The sequence below is a fragment of the Agelaius phoeniceus genome, chromosome 4 (assembly GCF_051311805.1).
Source record: "Agelaius phoeniceus isolate bAgePho1 chromosome 4, bAgePho1.hap1, whole genome shotgun sequence".
Lineage (NCBI taxonomy): Eukaryota > Metazoa > Chordata > Aves > Passeriformes > Icteridae > Agelaius > Agelaius phoeniceus.
Genome location: NC_135268.1, coordinates 38,734,111 through 38,753,551, shown reverse-complemented (window position 1 = coordinate 38,753,551; position 19,441 = coordinate 38,734,111). Strand labels below are relative to the sequence as shown.

Here is a 19,441-nt window from a genome sequence, read left to right as displayed (position 1 = left end):
CAGCAGTTTACAGTCAAAAGTCTCACTTGCATTAATTTGCCTTTCAGCCTTGTGTTGCCTCACTGTCAGCAGCTGCATTACCATCCATTATGGTGGTGAAAGACACCAGTCAGGTCCTGTGCAAGGTCACTTGGTTAGGGGAATCATGCATTAATCATGACAATAAATGTAATTATTCAACTCCGACAGCTTTTATAGAAGAATATCTGATGTAATAACAGAATATTCAAGAAATTATTTTACTTGGTCATTTTGCAATCTATCCATTATGCCTATAAATTTTCTGCACTATTTAGTGAATACACAAATTACTCTTTATAGTGAGATAATAATGCAAGTTCAGACTTCTAGAAATAAGTGGTTTACAGATTCTGTAATATTTTTAAAAATATTCCATTCCTTTTAGCTAAGTACAATCGATCAAAAAACCCCAAACCAAAACAAAACAAAGTTAATTGAATTTGAAGAATTTTTAATCAACAAATAAAGTTGTCAAAACCTAAACCCATTCATTAGGTCCTTGGAAAAGTGAGAGATTTGTCAGAATTTGAATATTTGAAATATTCTCTGCTCCTCTTTGAGTTAGCTTTTTCCTCCCCCAAAAGTAGGCTGAATAAATTAAAAAATGGCAAGAAACTAAGACCTGAGTGTAGATCATTCATAAAAATAGTCTATACAACAGGCTAAAAGAATAGTAAGTAGGTTCTTCTGGGAAAACAATGAAAAAATATTCAGAACAGAGTCCTAATTTATAAAATATATTAATTCATATGTTGCATTGCTGAAACTGACAACAATAAACTTGTCTTATACAACAAGGCAAAATTACAGAGACAACCTGTAGTTTGTTTAATTGATATTTTAATGAAGATAGAAAGCCTTGCCCGTAGGATTATGAATAATGCTGATAAATTAGTTTTCTTCTTTTACCCTGAGATTTTTTTCCCTAAGGAAAGTGTAAAGCATTGTGCTTATATATATGAAATAAGTCACAAACAAAAAAAAAATTATGTAAATCTAACATTATCTAGACTATAATATACTAGAATGATGATCATGACAGAGCAACTCATTCAGAAGACTTTAAATCACATTATTCTCTTTCTTTTCTCTCTGTTAAGATGAGCTGAAACATTCCACATCAATCTAAAGTTTTTTGAAACTGTAGCCCATCATTTATGTACTTTATGTTAACATGTGTTAATCATGTGTTTACTTTAACAAGCTATTTTACTTCCATGACAATCATGACTAGAGGAAGATTGTAGAACTGGAAGAATTCTCAACTGTATTAATAAATGCAAAAAAAATATGGCACCTTAAAGGTATCAGGAACATGAAAAAATGCATGTAACTATTGCCCAAGCTACAGGAGCACTAAAATTTAATGTTAATTCTGTAGCTGAAACAGAAAAAAACCTCAAATCTAAAAGAAAAATACTTTTCTAATAGTTGCATTGAAATGCAATCCCCTATATATTTAATGTAGCTTTCATTTATAGCCACTAAAATAATAAAGAATAAATATTTAGTAAACTTAAAATAGAAAGGGTTTTTTTGTTGCACATAAGTATTGTTACTGAAAATGTGTCGTGATGCAACTCTACTTATCTCCACAGCTGTGAAAAATCAGTAGAAAATCTAAATTTTACACAAAATATTTCAAATTTTATTGAGGGTTTTTCTTAGAAAATACCTTTTTAAAGTCTTGGTGATACAGTGCTTCTGCTCCTCTTAGTTGATATGACACTCTGGCAAACACGAGTTAAGAATTCTGTTTGTTCTGATAAAATTATCATTATCTAAAACATTGCAGGATATGAAAATCTGCATTTTCTTTGCACAAGGAACTGTCAATTTTATGACCTACAACAAGTAAAAGAGATTGCATCTTTAATTAGCAAGAAACACATTATTGTCAGTTTTAGCAGAAGTACAATGAAATGCACTTGCAATCTCAGTCTTTGTTAACACATTGCAAATTTAATTCTTTCTCTGTCATTTACTATCGTTGGCTTTATTATATGCCACCCTCTTCCACTATTCTTTCACCATAGGAAACTTTTTTTTTTGTCCCCCAGAATTAAATTAATTTATTCACCAATAAATCATTATTCAAATAGAATTATTTTCATAATGGAATACAAAAGAGTTGGAAGAAAATTATCTCCTTGAATGGTAGATGGTAACATTGTCTAATTCAGGCATCTAAACTAAGAGTTCAGTTTCCCTGAGTTCACAATACACATAATGTAAAGAGCTTGTCTTCCAAGGATAATTCAGAAAAGGAGATGAATTTTGTATTGTTTTGTTTCTCAGAAGAAAGTATCTCTGTGTGAGCTAGAATGGAGCAGCAGTGACAGATTATTTAGTAAGTCACTTTCAGTACTGGGTCCATGCAGCTGTAACCCCCTGACATAGCTCCTGGCTTTCCAGAATGGCCCTGGATTTTCATAAATAAATATTGCTGATGAATGGCCTCCAATCAGAAAAGTCTGTTTGTCTTTTATTTTCTATGAAGCATTTCAATTTTCAGTAAAGAGGTTGGGTTTAAATTTTATTGAAATTTAAAAAATAATTGCTTAAAAAATTTTTATCCTGTCTTCTGAACTCCCTCCACAATATTTGCTAATCTTTAAAGTTTCCAAATTTAAAATTCTTTATTGCAGTAAACCACCGAGACTTGTACTTCTCTCCTGACACATCTACCTCAGTCAGTTTAAACACATTACACCTCAAAAGAATATCTGTGTCATGCCACTTAACTGAACAAATACATTTCAATGATAAATGATGAAAAAATTTGGAAAAACCTTAGCCTTATCCTAAAAAATCAAAAAAAATTAGTATTGTTTATGCTTTAAGTTAATGGATTACATTTTTTGGTGTAAAATGGAAAGCAGTTTTTGTCTTTCTAAAAAGAGCAGGGTTTATTTTTGTAAAAACAAGGAAAACACTAATTTGGATCAGCTTGAGGCCTTCAGTAATCATTCCTGTTATATTTTATTTTTTTATTTTAAGATATCACATGCTGGAACATTCTACTCTCAAAAAGGTATCTTTGTTCAGGTTTATGCACCTCTTGACTAATGTGTGCAAATTATGCTTACTATAAACTCTGATCTTGTTAGTCCTTCACCTACTTAGTAGATCAGATAGTTAGAGACATTACCATTACAAAAAAAGCCATATTTTTGTACCATTACAAAAATGCTTCTGACCTCATCAAATTAAAAGCTTGCTTTCCCCATTAATTCTGCCAAATGTATTTGATGAAGTTCTGTATCATTCAGAAGAGGCTTTGAATGCTTTCTTCATATCACAAAATCTTAGTGCTAAAGACACCATCAGATGATCCAACACCTCCAGTTAGAGGATCATTTCCTTCCTAGCAGACCTCTTAAATTACATGGTTACACTGAATATTTTTTGTTTTAAAAGCTGATGAAGTCTATCACCATTGCTTACAGCTATAGAATCAAAGACACTAGTCATGAGGTTAATTCTCCTTGCCATTGTTAGTGAATCAGTGAGTAAGTACCGCTCGAATAATTTACTGAAATGCTATTGTGTAGCAATGTATGTGACATGCAATTAAATGCATATTGGCTGCAGTTTTTGCTTTCCTTCTAAGGGTGTCATTAATTTCTTTGAACTTCTCTGGGAAGTATTTTCATATGAAGTGCATTAAAACATTCAAACATCAGCTGGAGAGAATGGACCACAAACACAACATCCAGTTGCTCCAGGGGTTTGGCCACACTTGCTGTCTGAGAGAATAAGTTAAATAATGAAATGAAAGACCTACTGGACCATCACAATGCATGTAGTGGCACTGTAGTATGCATTGTAAAATTAAATGCAAAACTTCAACCTCTCTGAATTACTAAAATGGATTGTTTTCAAGACAAAATTAGTAATTTTTGATCAGATGAAATGAATCCCCAGGACAAATGTGACAGGAACTTAGTGTTAATGTGAGAAAACATTTTTTCAAGAAAAAATGCATTGGTAGTTTACCTATGGAAGGGAGAAAATGAATTTACCATATAATTCAAAGATAATTTGTATCAGTTGAGTTCAAAAGTAAGTCTGTGAGACTCTGGAGACCACTCAGAGCTAATTTGGATAAATTAGAAGATTGTCCTAAACTGGACATTGAAACATCTCTCTAGGAAGTTTCCAGGAAGGTATAATTACAGCATGCCGTATTCTTTCTCTGCCTGTCACCTCCCTGTAGCAGCAGCAAAATGAGAAGACTCAGCAAATGGTGAAAGATGTAATTTCTTCCTTCCCTTTTGTCTATACTGTTCTTATTAAGCCCCTCTGGAGTGACACAATCTTCTTTATAGAAATGCTGATAGTACTCCATCACCATTTTTCTTCAATATTTTCAAACAAATATATGTATTTTTAAGGCTGAAACCACACACTGAAAACAATTTTTAATATCCTACCTTGAAGATGAATGTTTAAATGAGGGAAATCAGTAAAAAACAGCACTTTCTGCAGTACAAGAATGATAAGTCTCAAAGGTAGTAGGCCTGAAATTACATTTGAAAATATTCCTTTTAGAATAAAGATTGTATAAAACACTTTCATATGTAAAGTTTCTTTCCCTTGTTTGTGCTTTCCTAAAAATGTGCAGAAGGTTAGGATAGATAGACACAACTTAAAGGTAGAACACAGTAGTTCTTCAGGGAAAAAAAACAAAAAGACATGGGAAAGCAATCTGATTATCTGATTTTTTTTCAGCCTTAAATGTTTTAGAGAAGGAAACATTTGTGGTAATTGTACATGCCCTTTGAAGAGTTTTTTCCAATAGTTTTCTTTTGGAGGAAGAGAAGAGAAAGATGTTCTCTTACAAACATTCCTACTTTAAATAGATATTTCAGGAGAACAGATTCATGACCCATGCTTTATCTTATTCATGACCCGTGCTTTATCTTGGTACCTAAATTGCCAGCTGATAGATGAGACCTCCCGTTTAAATTCTGTAGATTTGGTGCTCTGGCTGTATAGCTTTGTTAACTATACTTTTTTCAGACTTCTGTAGCAGCAAATATTTTAAAAACATAAAAGAATCAATAATAATGTAAACATATTCTCAGGAGAGGATTAAAAAATAGCTGAATCCCATCACCTGCAATCACAGTCATACATATCACACTATCCTAAGGCCTAGCTCCATCTTGAAACACACAGGGCTATCTATCTCTGCTCAAAGTGTTATACTATTCCATAACTAAAGTGTTTCAGTGATTGAAAGTCTTTTAATTTTGATCTAAATTTATTCCTGGCAACTTCACATCCATTCGCTTTCATGATAACGTTAACATTTAGCTTACAATTCTTTATTCCTTGCAGGTGCATGTCATAGACAGAATATTTGCCTCTCTTTTTCCTATTTGTGGTCAACCTCTGATTCTTTAAACTGCTTCTTGTTTCTGGGCAGCTCAAGTGCACTTTCCATTCCAGAGCTCAAGTTCTTACTGTGCAAGGAGCTGATGCTCATACAGCTGCTTAGTAAGTCAAATACCCAGCTGTGAAAGGAATTGAGCAAGATGAGCCAACATTACAGCTGTAACTTTCAAACCTCATTACAGCAACTGCAAGCCTGCGACCCAACCCCTGTGTAGAAGGACCCTGAGAAGACATCATTTCACACTTGGAACTATGCCCATTGCTTCCCTTCCTTCAATCAAATCAATCAAGTGCCTTTTGACAGTCTGAAGATTTCTGCATGAGATTTGCAATGTTTAATTTGAATTTAGCTTGCTTTTCTATATATCATTCCTTTTCACCAAGCTAGCCATAGATGAAGAACAATACCTCATATTTTATTAAATTGTTTCATCCAGAAAGCTGTATTGTCTTAGTTGGTACAATCTGATCTTCTGTTATTAAATTGTGTGTCCAAATTCCCATTTGAATTTGTCCAACTCTCATTGGTTTTTCTTCTGCTTTTATTCTTTAGATAAATGTCCAGCATTTTCTGCTGTCTTGAGATATTTATACACTTCAATCAAACTATTTTTTTTCACTCTTCTTTTTTGATAAACTAAGAAGATTAAGCTTCTAAAGTCTCTTACTTGAAGCAAATTTCCCTAACTCTCAGGTCATGGTTTAGTGGCTTTGTTCAGTACCTCTCCAAATGCTTTAATGTCCTTTTAAAACTCGGATGTGGAATTTGATGCAACTGGTCTCATTAATATCATATAAAATAATAAGTGACCTTCATGCTTCTACTCACTCTTCCAATCTTTCCACACCACTGGATAACACAGCACAGTGAGAACTTCACCACAACAGTGCTGAGTTGTTTCAGGAATTCTGAATCCTTCACTGCTTTCTCATGTTCACAGTTCATACATCTCTTAATATCCTCGCTCTAATTGTTTTAAACTCTCCTACTTAAATGGGCTGACTTCAGGAAAGAGGTTGTTTTCTTCACATCATCAGAATTTGTCTGTCAATTCTTTTTGCATTTCTTAGTTTCAAACCATCAATTGCTTTGCATTTTCTTTCCAGATTGTAGATGGGATTGCTGAACACCATTCTTAAAAGTAGCTTGCTTTCTCAAATTTAGAATGTAGTAGCTGATCTAGAGAAGCTGCATCTAGTCTGTGTCAGGCTGCTTCTTCTCTCTAACATTTATATCCCACTTGAACTATCTTCAGCTTGACCTAACAGTTTCTGATTTAAATATGACTCTTTGTAGGTAAAGCACCTGTGATTTAGGAGAGTTTTCTATGTCCGTGATTGAAATTCCAACTTGACAGGCTTCAAGGCATTGATGCAAAGCTCATCTGTTCTCAGATTTTCGGCAAAAAAAAAGGTTAATGGACAGAATAGACCAGAGACAGGAGTAATTATAGTCCTTGTGATTCTCATTTTCTGATCTTGTCTGGTGTTGTGTGACAGCTTATTTGAAACAAAAACTGTAAATTTTAATGGTGTGAATTTGTCTGGTCAGAAATAATTTTTAATATATCTTTTGACATTTTCAATTTTTTTCTTGATTCTTTTCCACAACTTCAGCTATCAAATTTCTTTTCAATTGTTTTTGAAGGCTTAATTTACATTTTAAAGATTTTCAGGAGACATCCAGGAAATTGAAGTCAAGTACTGTTCTAAGTCTGAAACTGGAAAATAGCATAAATCCTTATAACTGATAGTAATATTTGCAAATAGCTCACAGGAACAGCTCAGAATCACTCCCAGGGAGAGCATTCTTGTTGGGAACTTTTCCTCATAAAATATGAACAGACCAGAAGACTGTCAGGTTATAATCTCTCTCCAATAAAAGACTTCAGCAATGGGAAGCTTCTACCTCCAAAAAAGTGTACAGCTTTCTTTTTCAGTAATTTAAAGTCACATTATGACTTTATGTTAAACACAAGTCCATTATACCTTGCCGATATTAAAAATCTTGCTGATATTAAATTCCTATAATTCTTTCTGTTAGAAAATGCATGTACAAATTCTTTAAAGTACTGTGACAGGTCAGAATGAATTCCCTCTGGAGGCACGCAAAGCCATTCCTGGACTTATGCAATAGTTGTGTATCGAGGACAAAGTTTTGTGCATTATTAACACTAAAAGGAGCTCAATTCTTGGTTCATGAAAGGAGTATACCCTCCTCTAACCCCTTAGCCAGAGGCCTAGCTTTCAGAGGCACTGTGCAATAAAACTGAAGAGCCCTTACCCTGCAGAGTAAATTTTTATATTAATCTGGACACAGAAAATCCCTTCCTAAAATGCAGTGCTTTACTTGCTTTTACCACATTATCAAGTCTAGCTCCTTTTTAACTAGAAGAGTATTCCACATGCCAGCTTTGACTGATGAAAGTTTTATTTGTCGAACAGTATTCTTGAAATACATATTTTCAATAAAACTTAAATCAAAAGGGCAGAATTCTGCAGAACTCAAACAGCTTTTTCTCATTACACCCCAAGCTTAGTAAAAGGGAAAATATTCCTTGAAGAAATATTTAGCTACAAATTACAAATGACTTTTGAGATAAAGCTTCTTTATATAAAAGGTATTAATTATGCTGAGTGTATTCTTTTCATAAGCAGGCATTGAATTATTCAAGATGCTCTGAGACTTAAAACTTACTAATGAAAGCAAATACTAATGATGCCATCATACGAAAAGGTAAATGTCACTTTGAGAAAATCCATAGTCACAGCAATTTCTATTTTTCCCAGTTAGCATTAGTTACCCTAATTTCAAATTACTTTATTCCATGGCAAAGCAAGAGCTACAAGTACAACAAAGAAAGATTTACAAAAATTCCAGTGAAGTAAAAATAGAGCAAAGAAACAAATTCTTCCTTTCCAGCAAATGATATTCAAGCAAACAATGGGCCTTTCTATATTTGAGTTCTGGATAATTTATATATATTAAGAATAAAAATATAGGATTGCATATCCCATAGTATAGAAATTTCATATACCCAAGGAATAGAAATATAAATTTCTTACAGAAGACTACTAGAAAGAAATCTGAGTGTTTAAGTGTATATACTAAGTGTGTACACGCAGTAACTCACTTCTCCTACCTTCCAAGTAGATAATACCCAACAAAGGTAATCTGACTCTTGTATCCTATTTGCTGTATTAGTGATGTCTTACAGAAACAGTAATCACTACAAGTTGTAATAATGTGAGGAATAAGATCTGTTCAGAATGATTGATAATGAAATTGTCCTATTGTGGCAATAGGATAATTTCAAACTGAACTACAAAAAGAATATGTTGAATACTTACTTTCTCAGAAATGGAAATACATTCTGCAGCTATGGGAAGAAAAAAAAACTAAGTTAGCTATTGAAAGAGAGTAAAGAAACATTTCTTACTGAAAGAGATACCAAAATATTGATAACCATTTAGAAATATCCAACAGCTTAACAATTTATGAACAATTTAAGAATATACTAATCAACTTACATATAGAATAGAATAAACACTTGCTAAGCAATTAACTCAAGGATAAAATTTAAACCTTTTGCTTTTATATTACAACTAAAAGACATAATTTCCATTTTTAATTAAAATATGAGCAAACAATAGCATTCTAGAGGTTTCTGTGTTCATATTCTATACGTGCCCAAGTTTGTAACTCTCAAGGACTAATATGAAATCCTTTTTTATTTAAGATAATAAATCCAAATTTCAAACTTGAAGACAAAAATTTTAGCAGACCTTCTAAATGGAAGTTTCTATAAAACTGTAACTTTTAACATCCTGGATAAAAGAGTCGTGGAAAGAAAGAAATTACGTTCTCAGTCTGTGCTCCACATGGCCTATGCATGCACACATACTTGTATGAAATTTTTCCATTTTGATATTCCATCCATTGTTTAGAAGCAAAATTTAGCATGGTTTTTTTATGAGTCAAAAAATTCCTTAAGTCTGTACATTATTCCCTGTGTTTACATCTAAACAAAAACATATTTATGTGGTTCTAAAAGAGTGACTTGATATGGAGACAATGAATTGGGTAAGTAAAAGAGGTTTAAGTCCTTCTGTAATGGGTTTTTGACTTGAATTCAGCACAAACATGCAAAGCTCTTGATCTTTTTTGAGACTCCAAAAGCCACAAATAGTTTCAATTGCACCGTGGACCACAGTATAACTCAAAATTTATGTATTTTCTGACTGTTATTTTTCCAGTGTGTTGGACAGCACTCAAGAGTTGTTCCACAAAACAAAAATCTTTCCTTTGGGTCCCATGGCTGATCACAGCGCTCTCTTAACATGTGCAGAACACACTTTAGAATGTCAGTGGGAGTTGTGCATGCATATGAAGAGGGAGCTATAGGAGATGACATTTGACATGTGGCCCTGAGAAGAAAAGTTTGCCCTAAAACAGTTTCTTCAGTAAGTTGTTAGGGTTTTGCTTCGTTTTTTTTGGGTTTTGTTTTTGGTTTGGTTTTTTTTTGGTTGGTTTTTTTGTTTGTTTGTTTGGTGGGTTTTTTGGTTGTTGTTTTTTTTTTTACTCACTCGAAGACAATGTTAAGACCTGCCAAGAGACTGATCTGTTTTATTAGTTACCTATCAACATAAAACAAAAATTGGTGATAGTAGTACTATTTTAATAAATTCATCAGTACTTCTTTTTTCTTCTGATCCAGGCTTCTCTCATAGCACACACAGTTAAAATAGATCAGTCTCAGAATAAACTCCACAATAGGACATTCCACATATGAAGATGACATTATTTAACTCTGTGATAATGATATTGATTATTGCTGACTGAAAATGTTATTAATCTTCAGAAGTTCTGAGGAAGAAGTAACCTATAACTGTGCAGCATAGCAGAATAAAATGCATGTATGAAATGACAGATATAGAAAGAACTTACTGTTTTACTTTCTTTACTACTACTGTTTTTGAAGTATTATCTAGCTTGAAAGACTGTCTTGGCTTTCCTGTTTTCCCATTCCTACAAAAATGAACTATGATTGACTAAATAAAATCAAAGTTTTGCTAACAAAACTTCTAACAAAATTTTGTTTGTTTGTTTGTTTTTCCTTGCTGCTAGCTTGGTAGCCACAAAGGAAACAGACAGTGCAAGATCTCGTAGCATGCCAATGTCACCATCTGATTTCCTGGATAAGCTAATGGGGAGGATGTCAGGCTATGATGCGAGGATCAGACCAAATTTCAAAGGTAATTTCACAACTAAACTTTCAGGTTTTCAGTATGTCAGTATTACTGCACACAAAAATGCAATTTCTTAAACAAATATGAAAACTAGGAGGTCCATTCACTCAAAAAAAAAAAAAAAGTGCCTTCTTTTGCATTTCTTTTATATGTGTGGCAGTTCATTTCAGTAGCAATACGCTCTACACCTGCCACTTTCACATCTGCCCAATTGCAGGCCTTCAGTAAATATACCTTATCCTTAGATTTGAGTTATCTGATATGATTTGTTAGTTTCTTGCATTTCCTGAAATGCTTACTGATGGATTCAGATTCCCAGCTTGGATTGCCATAGCATGAAATACTACAGAAAGCAAGCTCTATGAAAGATTGGCCAAATCTTCATAACTGTCTGATTCTCAAGAGTGTGTTAATGACATTGACCATCAAACTCAGACAGCTTATCTTAATTACCAATTCTACCACAAAATTATATTCCTCTTTCTTGGGCACCATTTGTGCCTTGAAATGCCAAAAGGACCATCTTTCCTCTTGTTCTTTTCCCTGTTCTCAGTTCTCCACTGAAATTTTAAGTTCTCAATACATGGAATTTTGTCTTGGCACGTGCCTTTTATGCGCTTATCACAAAGGAGATTCAATTAAAACAAAGCAGTTTCAAAGGCTGTAACAGTTTGCAAATGGAATGACTGCACTCTCCTGAGGGTCTTAGCATATTATCTAGATTCAGGCACATTAGAGCATTTAATGAAGGATTACACAAACTATATTTTTATATGAATGTGGAAAGTATCATACATACAAAGGCCATCCATTCTCGTTTGGGAAGTCTGGGTAAATTTGACTAGTGTTCTTTCTGAAAAAAAAGGAGATCCAGTGTTGTAGTGGAACCATATTTAACTATATTACTGAATTTTTAAACAAGGTATCAGTCTTTAAATTATCCAGAATATAAATAAAGTTTTGAAAGAACAAACCTATTGTGATTAAAAATTATATTATTCTTACTTTGCCTTAGTTGCTTTGTTCTATACCTATCTTCTTGAGTCCAAGAGATTCTCTTAGCTCTAGCATTTCACGTAAGCCCCATATAAGGCTTTACTCCATGTTTACTACAAAAATTTTCCTTCAAGCTTCAAGCAGTGCTTTCTCCTCTAAGTCATCTGTCACTGCCTTTCCATCTTAATTTTTATTCAGCAAGAAATGTTATAATTTTTTGACATCTCCAAGTTCCAGAAACTTAAGTGGTTTTGACTCTAAAGCCACTGACATGTGCTGGTTTTACCAGAATTTGCTCAGTCTGATTCATAAGGACCATGTAAGAGATTTGTCAGATTACTTCCTCATCAGCAAACCATAAACAGTTGCTTGTGTATATGTAAACTTGTTACCCAGGATTTACTGCAGCTGGAAATGCTTTGCTCTTTTTTAAGTTAATGGTGCTGATATTTCTCAGGAAATTATAAACGTGCACTGGAATTTTAAACACATCTCTACATGATTTGGGGATTGAATTTTATAGTTTGTCATGGATGGCATCCAATCACAATCTTCTGACGGGGCAACAGGGAAGAATAGGCAGATGGTTTAGAGATTATGAAATTAAATGCAGTACTTCTTGAAAGTATAATTCAAAGGATTTAGAGCTTTGTTTTGTAACTATTGAGACTTAAAGAGACAAAACCTAATTTGACGTTGTTCCTTTTCAAAAAGCACACATTCTAAATCTTCTGGACAGCTATGCAGTTTTAACAGATCTGCTCAGAATGATTCAAACCTACCACTAAGAATAAGTATCTCCTTAAGTGACTTTCCCACTTTTTGGTTAGTTTTATTACTCCTGCAACAAGTGCTGGGGCTTAATGCCTTTTTAAAGGTTTTAAATTGGTGACAGCTTAAAAGAAAGAGGGTAAGTACTAAAAAGATAACTCAGACATTAATTTTAAATCATTTTCCAGTAAAATTCTTATGCAGACAAGATTTTTAATTACCGATTTTATTCATAATTAATCTTGGTCAAGGAGACAAAATTATATATTTTGTCTTTGTGGTCTGCTTTTGGATATGGAATATTGCATATGAGTTCTTGTTCAAAAAATATAATCGAGAAGACATGGTGTTTATTCAGCTGTGGAATACACCAGAAAATTGAGAATCATTGTAAAAGCTTTGTTCCAGTTGCAATTTTTTTTTAAATGTTACATTAAACCTATAGTAAAGTGCCTTCTCTTACTCAGTGTCCCATTGCAGATGATATCCATTCCTGCAAGTATGGAAAATACTTCATTGCCTTTTAAATTTGAGCACAATTATGTAATCTAGATGTAAAAAATTTAAATATTAAAGTAAAAATTTGGGCATTTATATAGGAAAATGCAAAATATTACTTGCCCTGATATTGGCAAGAATTTTTCAGCAATCATTAGTTTAGAAGCTTTGAAAACCAGGACCTAATTAAAAACAATTTTAATTTAGTTACATATGCTCTCCTGATCCCTTCTGGAAACTATGTCTATTTTTGGCCTTTTCATTATTTTCTGGCAATAAAACCTTTGTTTTTTGGAATATTAAAAAGAATTTTTTGTTTGCTTTAAATTTGCTTATTAATTTACTGGTTTTATTGCCATGTGACATACTAAGACATAGATAGAGAAGTATTACCTCCTTTTGATCTTTGCAAAGTTGTGTATTTGTAATTACTGCCCACTGTATACCTTTTCCAGTGTTTTCTACTTAAGCTGGTTTTGTGTGGCAGCTTTTCATAGAATTTTTGATTCTTTTTGACATCTTTCTCCCGAATATATATATATATTAATTCATGTAATGTATTTATATATAATATTAATCTGTATCTCTTATTTATAAAACTTCTTATTATTTCTACCAGTTTGGCTGGTAGAGAGGTAAGATTTGCAGGAATAAAGTTCATGTTCACGTCCCCCACCATCATACCTGAAATCTGGGGGGTTTTTTTGTTTCAAGTTATACTTGCAGAACAAGGTAGACATTTCCACTGATTACAAAATTGACACAGGTGACAGCTGACTCACAGTGAATTGTATTTCCAAAATTCTGCAAAGATTTTTATAATGTCTGGATTTATATCACCTCAGCTGGTCAGTTTGTTCCTGTTCACTTGGTCTGAAATGTCTTCTACAGTCTTCATACAAAATTCCAGCAGAATGGCTCTAGTATTTGAGACAGCCAGCAATTGGAGACAAATGCTGCTACAAAGACTTCATTTGGCTTTTCTGCTCTGACCTTCTTCACTTCCGTGGATACTTTTGTACCTTAATCATTTTCTTTCAGCTTTCAGATCTTGGCAGGATTCTATTTTTAATGCCTTGTAGATAGCGATCATTGTTAGCTTTTCTGTCTCTAGTGAGTTTTAGCTCTATTTCTTTTCTGCCTCTCTTTAATCTATGTTCAACTTGCCTGAATTCCTGTGTTGGAACATGACTTCCAGCTTTTACAGCTTCTCATTCGTGATTCTTTGTGACCATATTCTGGGAAGTTCATTTTTACTCTCAGCACAGTGTCTTTGAGTTAGCTCTAAAGCATTTGGAGGCTACTTTTAGCTTCTACTTTTGTGTCCCTTTTAACTAGCTATTAACTGTTTTATTGTAATTTGAAAGTAGGCATCAGCACTGTAGTGATTTAGAGCTTATTCTTAATAAAAGCAACTATGTTGATAAAGCAAACATATTTTAAAGTATAGTGCCATTTTAAACAAGATAGCATCACATCAAATTTGAAAGGATGGCAGGTACTACAATATGGAAGTGTTTGAAAGAAACCTGCCTTGCAAACAAATTACTAATATGGGCAAGAAATACAATTTTTTCCCTGACAGTTTTTAGTGACTGCCTTCATTCATAGTCCCTACTTTTCCTTTCCCCCTTGATCCTTTTCAGGAGTTGAGCATGTAAAGCTTTTACTGAATTCTCAGAAGTACTGGATATGCTCCACAACTCTAAAGAATTAACTGTGTATCAAAGTGACTGCAAGTGCTACCTCCTTACCTGAGAATTCTGCTCCATAGGTGTAGTCTTGTGTATTGCAAAGACTCAAGTATGTGCTTAAGTGTTTTGTTAGAATTGTTGTACAGGACTTCAAAACAATTTCTGCTCTCAGAAAAGAAAGCTGGATATTCGAAGTTCTCTCCTATTGGGAGAATTTTTAATGGACATTCTGATTCTTCAAGTATTTAATGTGAAATTTATTGGTCATGTTAGATTTTGCTAGTAGTAATCCACCAGTAGTGGCAGAGGAATTTTTTTTCTTCAGTGACACTAAAAAAGAGATATTGCATAAAGGTTTATAAGACCAGTCTTCATATTCCAGATACAGATCTCTCATTGTTAGACTGCTTACAACTACAAAAAGAATCCACATTCTCCAATGCTGAAGTGGTTTATTGATATAAGAATACTGAATTTTAGGAAGGTAACAAAAAAAACCCAAAAACTGGAGATGGAAAAACCTTGCTTGGTTTGGACACAGACTGAAATTGATAAGGAATAATGGAAAAATTAGCATGTTTTTCCACAATGTCATTTTTAAAGTGACTTCTGGAAAATAATTTAAACCCTTTTCCATGAAGAGGCAATTCCTTGTTCAGTTATCATAATGACTGCTCTGCCACTATTGATTCTTCAAAATGCAAGATAAGACAAAACAACAGTTGACTGAGGGCCCATGGTAACAAAGAATTCAGTTATAAATGGACTCAAACATTTTGTGAATTTAAGAGAAATGGGAATAGAATCTAAATTACTTTCCTGTAAGCAGTAGAGATAAGAGCAGCAATAATGCATTTATTTTCCCAGTGATGACAGATAACATTGAAGGTAGAAGCTGCCTTGAGTGAAGAAAGTCACTTTCCCCTCTAATTGTTGTGGGAAGTGACATGCATTCTCACTGAAATACACATAAAATATTTTTACTATATATTTCAAATGGGATGTTGGGTTTTTTTTTCATTTTTTGTATAGAAGCATGTGTGCAGGTTTATACTGAACTTTGTTTCTGTGGGTTTTTTTTTAATTGCTAAATGTGGTCAGATAGGTAGTGTACCTGTGACAAAAATCAAAGAAAATTATAAGAAAACATTAAATTTAATGTGTGTTAAATTAGTTATGAATGTAGCATTATTTCTTCCAAAGTCAGTAAATATTGTTTACAGTGGTTTATATTGAACAATCAATCAATAAGCAATAATTCTGGAACAGGGACTGGTGGGGTTTTTTTTTCTCTTTTGCAGGTCCTCCAGTTAATGTCACATGCAACATATTTATAAACAGCTTTGGATCCATTGCAGAGACAACCATGGTAAGATATTTTAACTAAGTCAATGTTTGAAGTTCAAGTGAAATATGTTCCATGAGCTCTAAAGCTAGATAGGGCTTCTCTTCAGCTGGAACTCAGTGAAGAAGGAAATCCACTTCTGAGAATGGAAAGTGAGAATTCCTAATTTGGCAATTGATTTTTTTTTCCTAACAAAAATTTAATCATTATACCACCACACACAAGTAAAAGTAAAGCCAAGGCTAGAAGGCTTTTTTTAATTATTTCAACCTAAGTTTTATTGGACAGTTTCAATGAAATAATTATTAGATAGATATTAATTTCAATAATGTTCCACCTTCCTAACCTCAAAAGGTCTAATTCATTAAGCAACTTTGTTAATAATATTTTTTTTAATTTCAGCATGTACAGTGTATACTGAGATGAATACTTTATTTTTAAAATCATTCTTCCATAGGGTTATTGCAGTGAAATTATAGAAATTACTAAAACTTTGAACTGGTATATAAAATTTGGAATAAAAAGAAGATGGTTGCATACTTTTGTACATACACTTAAAATTTGTCTACTAAAGAAAGATGATAGAGTACAAAAAGATGAGATTTTAACAAAATGAGGAGAAGAGGTCAGAGTGTAAAGGTAGCAAAACTAGATATTGAACTGCGAATTGATGAGAACCCTCAGGATAATCACAGTAAAAGGTGAGACATATGCTAGTAACTTGGAGTATATAATCACTAAAATTCACTGTGGGGAGATATTGACATTCCTTCTCTCCCCAAGCGTTTCACATTTGTTTGAAGAAAGTTAAAAACACCTCTTTGAAAACAGTTACATAGTAATTTTGGGGCAGAGCAGGTTAAAATACAGAGAGACGACAGAACAACTGTGGGAGTTTGTAAGATCCAAATATATAAAATACTCTGAAATCCCAACAATTTCAGGAGTCAGGATATGTATTTGGAATGACAGAACTGAATTGTTATAGCAAGAAAAGAAAAAAAAAAAAAGAAATCCAACCCAAACAAACAAAAACCTACCAAAAAACCCTAGTGTAACCAAGAACCAAGGACCTGCAGTCAGGAAAACAAAAAGAAAAATTCATATAGTCAAATATTTATACCCCCTATCTTCAAGTGGTATTAACAACTGCTTGTTCTTTACCTACCTTGGAATGTAGTAGTAGATGTTATTGAGAGAGGTAGATGATTTTGTTTTCAGATAGAAAATTACTTTAATTTGTATCTGGGGGCCTTTCCAGATTGCAAATCCCAAACAGATTGACAGGGCATCTAGAGAGATTTATTCAGGTTCAATCAGAGGATTAAGCAGTACCCACATGATTAGAATAGCGTTCCACAGCTACTTCCTAATGTCTGGACAAGTGGATCTGGTCCAAAAGAGGAGACAGACCATAAGGTCAGTAAAGTTCAAAGACCTAGCCACTCAATTGCTATATAAAGGATATATACAAAGCTGGAGTTGTTAACACACAAAAATTGTCCTGAGTTTGGGAAGAAGATGACCAAGTTCACATCTCATTTGGATTTTCTCTCCAAAACCAGAGAATTTTAAACATTTCCTTTCAGTGCAACTTAGTAAAGTTAGTACAATATTTCTATTTTATAATCAACCCATTCTGATCTGTGTTACCTCCAAAGCAAATTGAAACAGTCAAGGTAGACAATGACCTGGTCTGTACAAACAGTTACAGGTAATGTAATATGTTACAGAAAATACCAAACCTGGTCAGAACCACAAGTTTTTTCATTCTCTGATTTTCATGCATTCAGAAACTGGACATTTAAGTACAACCTTGACCTTCATGATGCTTGTGTTCTGCTGAAAATGTATTCACTGACATAGCTCAAAACAGACTTCTACTTATTGTCAGCAGCTGATGACCTCTCAGAGACTCAAACATTTCTTTGCAGAACAAATGCTTTTGTCTAGATAGGACTTTCAATTGTGTGGTTTATTATCTTTTCTTCTCCCTAATACTGATGGTGAGCTTCTGAAAAACATTAAAATCTTTCTACCTTTAAATGACAATGAAAACAATCTTGCATTTCACAAACTGAAATTTTAACTATAGTTAATTCACTGCAGTTCAGTATGTCTTCAATTTTCACTATTTTATCAACTGAATGTATTGTATCCTTTAAAATTCAGGTACCTGTGTCTTAACTCATTAGAACAAATTCTTAGACTCAAAAAGACTTTAAATTCTTGATAAATACCTCTTTTTCCAAACTGTAAACAGAACTGGTTAAGTAAGCAACAAGTGCAAAATAAAAACTGGCCACTGATACCTTGTATTTAAAACTACCATCTGATAATGGGGTACATATAGCTGTATACCAGCTTTAAAGGAGTCCAAACACATCCAGCCCTGTCCTTCCCTGTCGCTGCAATTGCCCCTGGAAGCGTCCTTCTCTGTCCGGGCCTCCTAGGGTCTCTTGCTGATGTCCAAAATCTTTGAGCTCCCTCTGCTGCCTCGGCTGTGCATAACAGAGGAAACAGGCAGAGAAGCAAGGGGTTAAAAAAGCCTGCGTCGCCTGCAAAGCAGCCCGGTGCCAATTTGACACTGCTGGGCCGAATAGCTCTCAGTAACGGCGAGGAGTGTGGCAGTGGGCAATGGGAAAGGCAGTGTGCGGCTCTCGGGCAAGCACATTCTCTTTAACTCACCTACACCTGCTCCAACAGCTCAGGAGAGGCAGACAAACCAAAAAAGTAGCATCATTTGGCTTACAGATTGTCAACTCTGTAAACTGGTTCTCCTTTCTTTTTTTTTCTTTCTTTCTTTTTCCTTCCTTCCTTCCTTCCTTCCTTCCTTCCTTCCTTCCTTCCTTCCTTCCTTCCTTCCTTCCTTCCTTCCTTCCTTCCTTCCTTCCTTCCTTCCTTCCTTCCTTCCTTCCTTCCTTCCTTCCTTCCTTCCTTCCTTCCATGGGTTCTAGTTATTTAATATTCCATTTCTTTTTCTCAAAGTACAAATCAGATGGTTCACAGCAGGGAAAAGAATGCCACCTCTTTCTAGGAAGCTGAGTTGGACCTAGGTGATTTTAAGTGATCATATAAGCACTTTATGTCATGTATGCTCTGAGGAGACAGGCAAAAAAGTAAACTACATAATTGAAAGTGCCCTTAAACAAACTTTTAGCACTGGCACCACTTAGGTTCTAGCCTCACCAGTTTTTCTGTATCATCAAGCTGAATGGTAGCACTAGATCTGTGCATGATATGCACAAAGTAAGAATTTCACACTCATCCTCTAGACAAGAAAAACTCTTATTGCTTCACACATATAAAGGAAAACCTAGGACCACTGTTTCATATTTTACATTTTGCTGTTATTCTGGGCTTTTACACATAAGAATTTAGAAATCTGGAAGAATAAAAGATTAAAAAATTGCAAAAGCCCAGAATAAAATTACTATTTCATTATAATGAAATTAATATAACA

The 19,441-nt window shown here is 33.8% G+C and overlaps 1 protein-coding gene across 3 annotated transcripts in view; it reads left to right on the top strand.

The window, feature by feature from the left end:
• The window catches only part of GLRA3 (glycine receptor alpha 3), an 86,362-nt gene that overhangs the window by 10,799 nt on the left and 56,122 nt on the right, over positions 1-19,441 (top strand). For 2 of the 3 annotated variants that reach the window (XM_054633113.2, XM_054633112.2), the window contains exons 2-3: positions 10,553-10,680; positions 15,935-16,002. In XM_054633113.2, the coding sequence (XP_054489088.2) occupies positions 10,553-10,680; positions 15,935-16,002 (196 nt within the window). Of the gene's footprint in view, positions 1-9,681; positions 9,889-10,552; positions 10,681-15,934; positions 16,003-19,441 lie in introns of all 3 variants that reach the window. The other variant, XM_077177338.1, reaches the window with a different exon arrangement.